Genomic DNA, 12,443 nt, shown 5'->3' with positions numbered 1-12,443 from the left:
CTAACAGATGCATTGATACTGCTAATCTAAAATTTGTATTTTATAACGATTGAAATTTTTCGAATTTCATTTCAAATCTCCAAATTTTTAANCTTTTGAAAACTCTTCAAGTGGCCGAAGAAAAGGATTGCCAAACAAGGTATTTAGGTTGCTTCGAAAAATCATTTGCCAAGAGCAGTCTTTGACGATGGAATCTTCTCTTTAGTTATCATCCTTAATTTTTAAACCAAAATCATAATTGATAAGTCATAGTTTTACAAATCCGCCTGGAAAATTATAATATCGTTGAATATATGAGAAAAGATTTTAAGATTCAAATTGAAACTTGAAAAAGCAAATTTGGAAGAGAAATCTTCTATTTATATTGAGAAGAAGGATATCTGATATGAATCTTTCCGGGAATTCATAAAACAAAGAAACATTCCTTTATGGAATGAAATGATTGTATCGAAGGAAGCAAAATATAACATCAAGTGATAACCGACAATATCAGTGAAAGTTAAACGAACCCTTTCATGTGATGATTAAAAATGAACAGAAAGAAGAAAGAATCGAATGATAAGAAGGTCAACAATACATAAAGGATTCGGGATGATAGATAACAAAAGCAGGTTTTGAGCGTTCGAGAAACAGAAGTGGTTTGGGAATTGGTCTAATGCCGGTATGCAAGTATTATTTGCAGTTATTATTTGTATACTATTTTGCTTGGCCCGATATTTCAACCTTCGGACTTCATGAAAGCTTAATAAAAGTTCAACTTGCCATCTGCACCTTACTTAATACTACACGCCTTAGAGTTACTCGAACGAATCCGCAATCCAATTAGTACTTTTTGTAAGAATAACTTAATTATAACCAAAAATTCAGTAGAACAGAACCAAATTAATGACGCATCCGGCACGTTTTTCTTCACACATAGCATTGAAGGCCTTATTACTTTGTATAAATGCAAGTTTTAGTACAATCAAATCGTTTATTTGCTCATTAAAATATAGTTATAATGCCAATTTCTGCATACAACAATGATAATTGCAATATCAGTCTATTGATCAGTCGACCAGTTCATATCAGTTCATTTATTAAACTTAACTTCTCGATTATTATGAATATCCTTTCGTCGTTTCATTTAATTAGCTGCTTTTTCGTTACCCAACACCTCCACAGCAACATTTCAGAAGCTCCCGAAAGATAAACTATAAGTAATCATTGCTATCAGATTTTCAAATTATTTCTGTCTCTCGAAGATTCAAAAGCTTTTTTGCATCCATCTCTCCTTTACTGATATCGTCAACTTGATGTTGATTTTGCTGTCTTCGATATAATCATTCCATTCCACAAAGAAATGTTTCTTTGTTTTATGAATTCACGGAAAGATTCATATCAGATATCCTCCTTCTCAATATAAATAGAAGATTTCTCTTCCAAATTTGCTTTATTAAATTTCAATTTATTTCATAAAGTCTTTTCTCACAATATAACAGCCCAAGTAAGATTGCTATGTTCTAATTAATCGATTATCATTTACCTAGGGGAAAGTTTCATTCGCGTAAGACGTTTATCGAAAAATAATCTGAAAATCCAAAAATGGAATAATTAGAAAGAAATTTGAGAAATTTTCAGATTTTCAGTACCAATGCAGCTTTTCAGTATTTTTTTATTGATCGTTTGCGCTGTTTTCGTGGTTCAAGTAAGTTTCAATGGATTGTTTTTAAATGGAAAAGATTAAGTTTGAAGGCATGCTTGTAATTATTTGCAAATTTTGTTTTCAGGCTTGTCTCCCATCGTCATCACGGGGACAGGCGGGGCCGCCAGGACCGGATGGAAGTGATGGAGAGAAGGGAGATGAAGGACCGCAAGGACCACCAGGACCTCGAGGAGATCCTGGAGATATCGGACCGCGAGGAGAACCAGGACCAAAAGGAATGCCTGGGTTGACAGGACAGCAGGGAGAGCGGGGCGAAAAGGGAGAAGTAGGGCCGGCCGGACCAAAAGGAGAACAAGGTTGAAACGACAGGGAGTGAAATATCTCGGAAATAACGAAGCATTCCCTCTCAGTGATATCGCTTCTTTCATTTTTGTTATTTCTATTTATATACAGATGTATCCGTTCATCAACAGACCTCAAATTCTATTCGGTACAGTAACAAAATTTGTTAACGCATATTGGAATTTGAAATTCAAATTTCATGAAGAGATCTTTTGTTGTATATTCAAATCGCAAATTATCACTGTAGATGAAATTTGATGAGTCGGTTTCCTGAATTGTTTTTGGAACTAAATGGAAATTTCGAAACACTTCAAATACGTGTTTTAATGTGTGTAACGTTTGGTGTCCCGAACAATTTCAGGTTACGAATTTATGCAAGCAAAGACGTTTTGCAGTAATTACTGTGTAAAGTGCTCTGTTTTGTTTTTCTCTTTTGATGGGGAGTAGTTATATCGGCAAATATATGAAGTGATCCGGAACTGATGCAAGATCGGATACAGCTCGCACAGACCATTGTTGTTATCACTTTAGAAACCTAATATGATACTGATGATGAAATAGGCTTGAAATAGTGAAATACGTAATAATGTTAAAAATTGGGGGCATAATGACATGCTGGAGTGCCGGAATGTCATTACGAAAGGAATGAAACAGCCGGAATGGAACGAAAAATGTTGACTTTGCAGTCGTGCAGAAATTGGTATTATTATTACAAAGAGAACTGATTGCATTATAACTTGCATTTTATAAAAAGCAGTAAGGTCTTCAATGCTCTTCGTATTGACTAAATGTAAAGAAAAACATGTTGAAAATACGAATTTGTAGAACGATGCAAAGGACAAATATACGATGTCGGTGTAAACAAGGGTGAAAGGACATTGAGACACCAAACAGTCCTCTGAAATCAAAGAACAGTCATCATTGAGAGGGACTGGTTGGCTTCCTCCGAAAAATTCCATTGTTGCTTCTATCATCCTTCTAATCCGATATCTCATTGTAGTCCTTCCAAACTTTCTAGTTCTTGCTTTCCTTTCTTGCTTCGCTCATCTTATCGCCTTCATTTCCTAGAACTCTTCTTCAACTATGCAAACCATCTAGGGCTTAATTTCTTAGTTTATGTCAAGTCCCATCTATCTCCGGCATGGCTAGCAATTCCGAAAATAAAATTCACAAATATTTTGCAAAAAAATGACTTCAAACTTAACTTTTCTAAGAAACTTACCTGAACCACGAAAAAATGCAGATGAACAACAAGAAGGTACTGAAAAGAAAGTATTGGTGCTGACAATCCGAAATTTTCTCAATTTTTTTTCGATTGCTCAATTTTATATTTTTTTCAGAAGATTATTCTTCGGTAAAAACCTTACATGAATGTAATCTTCCCCTTATTTATACTCCTTAATCAATTAATCAGTTAAGGCAAAGAATCGACTGACTGAGATATAAAATGCTACTTGAACCGTTATAATGTGAGAAAATGTTTTATGAATTAAAATTTGATGAAGCGAATTCGGAAAAGAGATCTTCTATTTGTATTGGGAAGAAGAATATCTGATATGAATCTTTCCGGAATTCATAAAACAAAGAAACATTCCTTTGTGAAATGAAATTATTGTGTCGAAGGCAGCAAAATGCAACATCAAGTGATTATTTGTGATTATACTATGACTAAAAGTGAACGGAAGATGAGACCAAACGATACGAAACCAATGCTTGATAGAGAATTCGGGAGATGGATGGAAGAACAAGTTTTGAGTTTCCGAGAGATAGAAGTAATTTGGGAATCTGATAGCGATGATTGTTTGTAGTTCATTCTTCGGGTGCTTCTGAAATGTCTTGAATCGTTTAACTTCGACCTACTTTTATCTTGGTACCCTCAACTGATGCTCAGGTTAAGCTTTCTGGACATGAACGACTATATATTGCAATGTAAAAGGTTGTCATAGTGAAAAATGTTTTGGACAATTTTCAGCGGTTGTACTTAATGCGTGGCAAAACAATGTGGTCAGTTTGGTAGTAAATTTGCGTCCATCGAAGGATTTATCTACCAAATCTAATGGATCTTTTGCTCCTTTAATAATTTCAGTTCTCTAGCATTTTAAAATTTGTGACAATCTGTTAAAAATAATCAAAACAATGTTATGGTATATGATATTTGTAAATGAGGTTGGTCAGCTGTTCGATAGATTTTGCCACTGAATTCTGGTTCTCCATAAATTCTAGTAGTTATTCGATGAATGAAAATGTACGATTCATGCACTGGTTAATCTGCCAGAAATCCTGATAAAATGACAAAGTGAGTCGTCATATTTATAACGTTACCTGCTATTGCCATAAGTGAACAAGTTGACAATTTTTGATTTCACATAGTTTAAGCGGTGTTAGGTTGCTATCAGTTCATTTCTTCAGAAATGCTTTCTTCCCACAATTTTCCGTGACATCAAATCATCCGTTGATTATCCATCCATCCATCAGATCATCCATCAAATCATCATTATGAATACCTTAATAAACGGCACTAATAATGAATTCTTATCTATTTCCAATGAAGAACGCCATTATAATGATGACAAGAAATAATTCTCAAATATTTCATGTTTGAAACCTCTTATTCTTAATTTAATATTGATTTAAATTCTGTTCCATTTTCCAATCATTTTGAAAAGAATCATTTGGGATATTCTATAGATTGTAAAAATGTATCTATTCATCCACAGCTGATTTATGTTTACAAAGTGATCCCCTTACCTTGCATTATTACATCGATCAAGCAGAAGTTACGCAGTTTATTGAAGACTGATATAAGACTACAATTGTGAATCTGCATCATTCTAAATCATTGTTGAGGAGATGAACTGTTCATGACTTGGATGAACTTCTATTTGTGGTAAGAATTTGAAGATGTGTGGAAAATTGAATTGGGAAGGAAGAAACCATCCAGTAAAATCTATTGCACTTTTATTTTCAACTGCACCGCAAAGAAATTTAACTTAAAATAAAGAGTCTCATCGTGACTGCGCATGAAGCTGAGTTTTCAGATTTTTTTGGAAAAAACCATCTTAAAAAACTAAACTATTTTTAAAAAATATCTATCTTAAGAAACTATCTCAAGAAAACTTAAAAAGACTTAAAAGAAATGCAACAACTTTTTTAAATAATATACAGAGGCAACTGACAGACGAACTCTAATCATGCCTACATAGAGCTAGAATTCTGATATATTGATCAGAGTGGAACAGTGTATGAACAAACGTACAAAGAGCTTTAAATGATGTCAACTAATTAGATTAAATCCAATTAAGATCATGACGAATGTTTGATTAATACGGCTTTGGGAAAAATTCCAGTAATGCTTGGAAAATGAACTTTGGGCAGTAACTAAGTAATGTGAATAAGTTCAATTTAAAACAAAGTAAAGAAATGTAAATCGAATAGGAGTAATTGCGAGTGAAGTCAACCAACTGAATTAAAAATAAAATTCTTCTTACGAAGCTTTCGTTGCAATACATGAATGAATTTTTACAGCGAAACCTGTGAGCGGGTTTGGCTTGCTGCCAATTTTCTGTTAGCGATTTTTGTGGGAGCTGTAAGTTTAGGTGGTCGACGTGGAGATGAGTTTGGTTTCACGTTGAGTCGGCGTGGGATTCTGACTCCACGTCAGGATATAATATGCTACGCTGTTTTTGAAACAAGTAAAGGATTACTTGTAAAATGCGTAAGTGTTGTTTTGTGTGCTGAGGCTAGATTTGATTTTTTTTTTTGCAGTTGGAAATTTGACTAGTGTCCTACGTGAAAGCTTGTGATACGGGATAGGTTAGATCAGATCGTATATGTTACAGAATGGTTAAAAGTCTTTGTCTTATCAAGAAGACGATGAGATCTTTTAGTTGGCATAATTTAGGTGCAGTTGCTGTCAAAGTATTTATTTGGACAATGAAACTTTGTCGTCCTATCTAGGAAAGATACAATTATTGCTTTAGGAAATGCAATACATCAATCCATAGTTAGTAAATGATGTTTTCATGATGGAAAGAATGACTAGTCGCAATTCTTTCATTCTGCAAATTGCTGGATGTAAATGTGGTAATAATTAAATTTGCTCTAAAACAGTAAGAGCATTGCTAGTACTGACCCATATTATTTATTAACAACAGAGACTGGTATGGTTACTGCACATTGTGCAACGGATTTTATGTTAGAATCTGACATGCTGTTGTTAGAAATGTCGGTACAACGCTTGTCATCATTGGCTTATCTTTAATTTTGAGCAGGAGAAAATCAAAAGTGGAATTTGTTGCAGATTCATGAATTTGATTGTATGTTTAATTGCAATGATTAGTGCAGTAAATCAGTGGTAATATTGAAAGGGAATCTGTAAAGGAAGTGCTGTACAGAGAACGGAAAGAATACTGATGTCAACATACAACGGTTTCAAAAACCATGTAACTCTATCCAAACATCCAGCTCAAGGTGAGGAGAGGGAAGATATTGCAGGTTTTGTTTGGAACCATTCATCATTTTTTTTTTTGGGTATCCGAGCTGACATCGGTGAATTTTACACGTTGTCATAGGGCTGTTTCTTTCGAAGCCTTGGTTATTAGAATTGTAGATTCAGGCAGTACATTGCTTCTTTTGATACTGATGGAGCCAGTCCCAAGAAAGTTGCTATTTTCGAGAACTAGTCATGTCTCGTTTAGTTTTTCTGCTGATGGGGAATTTCGAGAAATCAGTGTCGAATCTTTCATCTAATTAACCTGCTGTTAATGATAGTTATATTGTTTAAAGTTATTGGAAAATAATTCTTGATTCTTTCTTCTGTTTAGAGAGTCACATTTTCGTTATTTATATTCTTTATACTGCTCGCGGAATTTTCTTTTTTTCTTTTGATCCATGTATTTTTTCTTTTGATCCAATAATATGCATTCGTATGTACTTCGTTTTGATAGTGTTATATGAATTGTGAATTGCAGATCTATATGATGATTGTACTATGGCGGTTAATTCGTATGATTGTGATTACAATAAGCCCTACTCGCCAGAATCTTCGGAACATGGTAGCGGAATGGACGTGTCAGTTTATACGCCATCACCGGTCCAACATTACACTTCTGCTGTTGCCACATCATCTAATGCTCCGGCGATGCAGATGGAGGGCAAAACTGATAACAAATTCTTGTCATCAAGTGTTATTATCGATGTGGATGATGGTGGAGATGATAATTCATCCCGTAGTGATTCGCCGAGCTTCAAAGCTTCATTGCAAACTACGGTATTTCGTTTTGAATCAGAGAAGTGAGATAAGCCCATACTAAGATATCGGAATTCTTTTCCTTTAGGGTTTGAATATAGAAATTAAGATTAATTCGGATTCGGTGACATATCAGGAGATCGAAGGGAATGAAAGGGTGATGGGAGAAGAAATTGAAGTGGATGACGATGGTTTGGAAGAAATCATAGCTAATGCTTTGATTGAGCAATTGGCTGGTGGAGATGAAAGTGAAGTGCGACGTCGGCCGTATAATCCAATTGGACCCGATTGTGATGAGCTGCGGAATATGCTTGCCGTTGCTGTACGACAAGAAAAACAGGCTCGGGAACTTAGGAAGGTATTAATGCATTTATGTTTACTTATTTCGGCGTTCTGAAACTTTGCTTGTTGCGAAGAATCTTTTGATTTTGATTTCGTCGTTCTTAATTATGTTTATGATTTTTTGTGGACTTGCGGAAAATGAATTTGCACCTGTTTTGTATTTTCCTCCAGGCGTCTTTATTTTAGAAACGATCTCATATGTCTGGTGTTGGTTGGCTAATTTCAAAGTTGTTTTCCATTAATACATCAGCAGAAAGCGAGAAAAAGGAAAGAGTTGTGCTTGATCAGTACGGACGAAGATTAGAAACCAGCCGAAAAGAAAATCAACCGAGGAAGTGGGTGTATCACCCGGAAATTGTTCGCGCGAATGGTAAATCGTGGCCTTAAACTGATTTTATAGACTAACCGCTATTTTTTCATACTGACGGTTTTAATTAAAGTTCATGATTAAAAATGGATCAGCGATACATTAGATGATTTGGTGGACCCATAAAATATAATGTTAATTTCAGCTTCATCAGATAAAACGACATTTCCAATACGACTTCAAGATGGTGTGCTTCTTAGTGAACTTCCACCTCCTCCCCCACATCCTACAGTTCCAGATGAGGTCCGATGATTTTGCATTTAGATTTGCAAATTTCTGGACTTATATTGTCAGTTTTCTGAGATTCACATTGTAAATTAATTTCTTTAGATACGGAAAGCTATACGTGCTAAAATGGTTCGATGCAAAGTATGTAAAAATCGTTTTATTGAAAAAAATTTGTATGAACGACATCTGCGGGACCGGCATTATACCGAATATCTGGTGTATTTGATACAACAGGAAGAGGACATTGCCGAACAAAGGTTCTTAAACACTGAGGATTTCTGGTTACTGTTGAAGTATCTGGGTTAATTAAGAATATAGATCGGAACCTGCAAGAAGGTGTTTTCCTTAATTTTGTGAAAAGTTTCAGACAGGCCGAGCTTGAAGCAAATCGGATTGAGGAACTTGCAACAGGAGGTTACATCCCACCAGAGCATGAAATAGATGCGGAATCTTATGAAGTCGAAGTTGACAAGTAAGACATTTCTTTCCAACTGGTACTTCTGGGACTTAATCGACTAATGAAATTTGCTTCAAATAATTTTGTCCTTCATTTATTCTTTTTTATCACCATATCTTTTGCGTCATTCGTATTTCTCGAAGTACAATTTTTTTGACTTTTTAGGATACCGTTGCCTGGTGAATTAAGTGGTGGTATCCCAGCACGTTTCGATCGACATGGTTTCTTGCGTCAACCAAAACGTTCTTACAAGAAAAAAGTATCAGTATCTCGACTTCATTGTCTTTTTTGCTGATTTATAAAGCTATCCAAACAGTCGAAGTTCGAATTGATTGACAAGCTCTTTTTTTTTTTAGGTCTCTCCACAATGTCCGTTCTGTGATAAACGGTTCAGGAATGAGGTGTCTTTGAAAAAGCATTTCGTAAAGAAACATCCAGAAACCGTTGATTTCGTCCAATGTTTACGTTGTTTCAAAGCAGTAAAAACGAAAAACGAACTGTCAGCTCATGAATGTGACTTGGTAATTTTATTTAATGGGAATTTCAGATAATCTCGTGAGAAGTGTATGCATTTCGTAAATTACCAAACCTTATGTTTTGTTTCAATCTTCTAGTCAACGAATTGTAAGATCCATACAATTAGCACGCATTAATATCATGTCGGATTTTGGAAGCGATGAAATAGAAAGAGCAACAGAAGGACGCAGTTCGATATAAGATAAAAGAGTGGTCTTAGACAGATTTCGTCTCTGATTTTATCCAGGTTCAGTTATTAAGGAACGGACTAAGCTAGTGATTGATAGGTCTTTTACTTTATAGCTTTACTTTCAGACATTTATCTGCTTTGAATGTACGCCATTGAGGAATCTCTGCACTCAACAAAGATTGCTTAATCACCGGGCAAAATTCCATCGTGGTGCGAATTCAGGTTTCAAATGTAATATGTGTACCTTGAAATTTCTTACACCGCGAAAACTCAGGAAGCACAAAAAAATGGCTCACGTTTTCACGAAAACTTTTCCTTGTCACTTTTGCGATGAATTATTCACAAGCGAATGTTCGGTCAGTTTCTTTTTTCCATCTCCTATGCAGAATTTAGTTTGGAAGAAGGGATAGTTCATGTTTAAAATTTAATATTTTTAATTTTGGAAAAAAAGCGAGTTTTGTTATCTCAACGAAATCAGAGAGCGAGTAATAAAATGTACAACTGAATTTTAATCTATACTTAAAGGTGACAACACACGAGCGTATTCATACGGGTATAATCAAATTTGAATGTCGAATCTGTGACTTCAAATGCAATCGTTTTGTCTGGATGGAAGAACATCAAAAAGAAGAGCATGGCTATATTTGTTCCGTATGCCAGCATAAATGCGCTGAATGGGGTGCTCTTAAAGATCATACTTTACAAGAGCATGGTGGTTATTTGACCAGTGAGTCAAATGCAGGTTTGACATTTGTTTTTCATTTTTTGACAATTTTGTCGCATTTTTTGCGATATAGATCAAGCGATAGTGACGGTGATAACAATCCAGGAAAAAAGGATTTGCCGTCGATTTTCTTTTTATCTTTATTATAGCTTTACTTTAATTAATAACATTTCTGTTCCAACACTTAAACATTCTGCGGATGTGGAGAGGTGAAAACAGTATTTTGCCTTAGAAAAGTTCTTGGCAGAAGTGAATGGAACACAATAAAACATGTGGATTTGCGTTGTTCTGGCTTTTCAGTAGTGCTTATTGGTTAATGTCTAAAAGAGCTCCAAAAATCTGAAAAAAAAGTCGAAATGATTGTAGTTCTTTATAAGTTCAAGGAATTTCAGTAAACTTTAAAGCCGAATTTCAAAAAAGAATTCTGCTCATGAGGAAACACATACATACATACATAATACATGCACACATATACACAAAGCGAGCTCTTCTTCGAAGATTTCCTGTACGGTTGATTGCAGAAAACGGAAAAATTTACCAGAATGTGTACTGCACCCATCACATATCAATTTACAGTGTGATATATTCTTTCTATGAAAGTAAATAAAAGATTGGTATCATGATGTTTGATTTGTTTATTGGTATGTAATTGGCACATTTGCGCTCCACTTGATATTACTTTTTCGTTTGTTCCTTTCAAATAATGTTTCATTTTTGGACACTAATTAAGCCTTTCAGGTTATATCGATAGCCCACGTGTGTGGGTCATGTATAAGGGCGAATAAAAGCGCTGGGAATTGAAACGCCAGCTCAAAAGTGATAAGCTGGGTCAATCTTCACGTAATCCACATTGGCTTAATTTTTTTGCAGATTGCAATTCCAGACATATTTCCTCATTTGCTTATTGTGTTGTTGTTGTTACGTTTATATACGTCGTCGTCATTTTCTTGAATTTAACAAGTCAGAATCTCGCAACATCAGTATGTAAGGTTTGGTTTATATCCCGTTGATTCCATTTGGTTTTGCACTTGCCGCAATCAGATATGATGTGCTTAGCTTTCAGGATTAAGTTTATTTGGATATTCGGAATTTTTGTTTTTTTCTATTCGTTGATGTGATCACATCTTTTGCACAAAGTTGCAGTAAGTACCTTAGTTAAGCCTATATCATTCGATCATCTGAAGATGTTTCCTTGATTTGGTAACATTCGTCACGTATGTTTTTGCCGTATCTTTTATATGGAGAAGAGCATGATGTGCTTGCCTGGATCGAAGCACGTCATTTTTCGTACTTATGGGATAAGCTTAAACGTTTGCATACTCATCTGTATTCACTGTCTGGACATATCTTCGAGGGAAATTAACGAATGTTCGTCGCATTTTGTCATCGCATTCGGAATGTATCTTTTCACTGTTTCGAAACGTGTGTTATAATTTTCATTGTTTTCTTGCTGGTTACATTGTTATACTATGAAATCAAAGTTGCGAGATCTGATGGTAAGCTCGAAATAGTCAACCAAATAAAAAATATCTGGTAAATTTGCGAGATCATATTACAATGAAGGTAATATATGTGGCAAATTGAAAGTATGAGTAAGTGTGACGGTAAAAAGATGGTTTTTAAAGGCGAAATCAGTGAATTTGGGTTTGTCGCGCGTCGTTAAAAAATCACCATGGTTTTTTGGCGAACAATGGAGATTTTTGCTTTTAAGAAGTGTTACATGATTTGAAATGAGAAAGGGATCGTCGTCTGGATAGAAAAGAAATTTGGGATTACTGTTGTTTGCTTATGTGTGAAGGGAAGGTTAACGGAGTGTTTGGGAAATTCCTAAATTTTATGGAACGTCAGTGTTTATGGTGTGTATTATACGTAAGATCTATAATGGATATTGCAGGATTTGTGGTACTTAGTAATTTTGTCCAGCTTAACAGCTTGATATCGATACCCGTGAATATAGATAAAGGAAGTCGATAATTATTACCGTTTCTAATTGGTGAGGTAAGAAAAATGATTCATTGCTATGAATTTCAAATGGTGTGGGAATGAAGCAATTTTCCATATTAGTAATAGCAGTAGGTATTTCAAATGTCTTTGTATAGAAATGATGAAATTGGATGAGTCTAGATTTCGATAGTTTAAATTAAGGATGTATTAAAGGAGGGAACTTGGAAGACGTGATTGATTTGTTGCATTTTATGATGCACAATTGAGAGATGCGGAGATGTTCTTATAATCAGTTTACGTGCAACTGGACAGTAATCAATTTGATCTTTGACTACCAAGGCTGGCATATGTTACGATATATCCTGATGTCTAAAATCTGACAACGCAAATATCGGTGTGTACCTACAAAAACATATGTTGATGCTTGGATACATTCAAAA

The 12,443-nt window shown here is 35.0% G+C and overlaps 2 protein-coding genes across 2 annotated transcripts; both read left to right on the top strand.

Moving 5' to 3' along the window:
- Window positions 1–1,633: 1,633 nt before the first annotated feature.
- LOAG_06742 (hypothetical protein) lies at window positions 1,634–2,006 on the top strand (the record flags this gene model as incomplete). Its single annotated transcript, XM_003142278.1, has 2 exons — window positions 1,634–1,687; window positions 1,770–2,006. 2 exons carry the CDS (start codon window positions 1,634–1,636, stop codon window positions 2,004–2,006), a joined length of 291 nt encoding a protein of 96 aa, XP_003142326.1.
- A 4,274-nt stretch (window positions 2,007–6,280) lies between these two features.
- LOAG_06741 (zinc finger protein) lies at window positions 6,281–11,713 on the top strand. Its single transcript, XM_020447235.1, has 12 exons — window positions 6,281–6,457; window positions 6,958–7,256; window positions 7,372–7,593; window positions 7,764–7,947; window positions 8,090–8,187; window positions 8,275–8,429; window positions 8,540–8,644; window positions 8,795–8,888; window positions 8,986–9,150; window positions 9,461–9,691; window positions 9,861–10,077; window positions 10,798–11,713. Exons 1-12 carry the CDS (start codon window positions 6,400–6,402, stop codon window positions 10,842–10,844), a joined length of 1,875 nt encoding a protein of 624 aa, XP_020302513.1. The 5' UTR covers window positions 6,281–6,399; the 3' UTR covers window positions 10,845–11,713.
- Window positions 11,714–12,443: the final 730 nt, after the last annotated feature.

This window comes from Loa loa, assembly GCF_000183805.2.
Source record: "Loa loa unplaced genomic scaffold supercont3.214, whole genome shotgun sequence".
Classification (NCBI taxonomy): domain Eukaryota; kingdom Metazoa; phylum Nematoda; class Chromadorea; order Rhabditida; family Onchocercidae; genus Loa; species Loa loa.
The sequence above is the reverse complement of the archived record's forward strand: the minus strand, read 5'-3'. Positions and strand labels throughout refer to the sequence as shown.

Bases quoted from the DNA above. Each gene is read 5' to 3' on its own strand.
- LOAG_06741 (XM_020447235.1), top strand. From the start codon at position 6,400: ATGTCAACATACAACGGTTTCAAAAACCATGTAACTCTATCCAAACAT. The intron at 7,948-8,089 runs GTAAATCGTGGC...TGTTAATTTCAG, and splicing joins GGAAATTGTTCGCGCGAATG to CTTCATCAGATAAAACGACA. The intron at 10,078-10,797 runs GTTTGACATTTG...TAAGCCTTTCAG, and splicing joins GACCAGTGAGTCAAATGCAG to GTTATATCGATAGCCCACGT.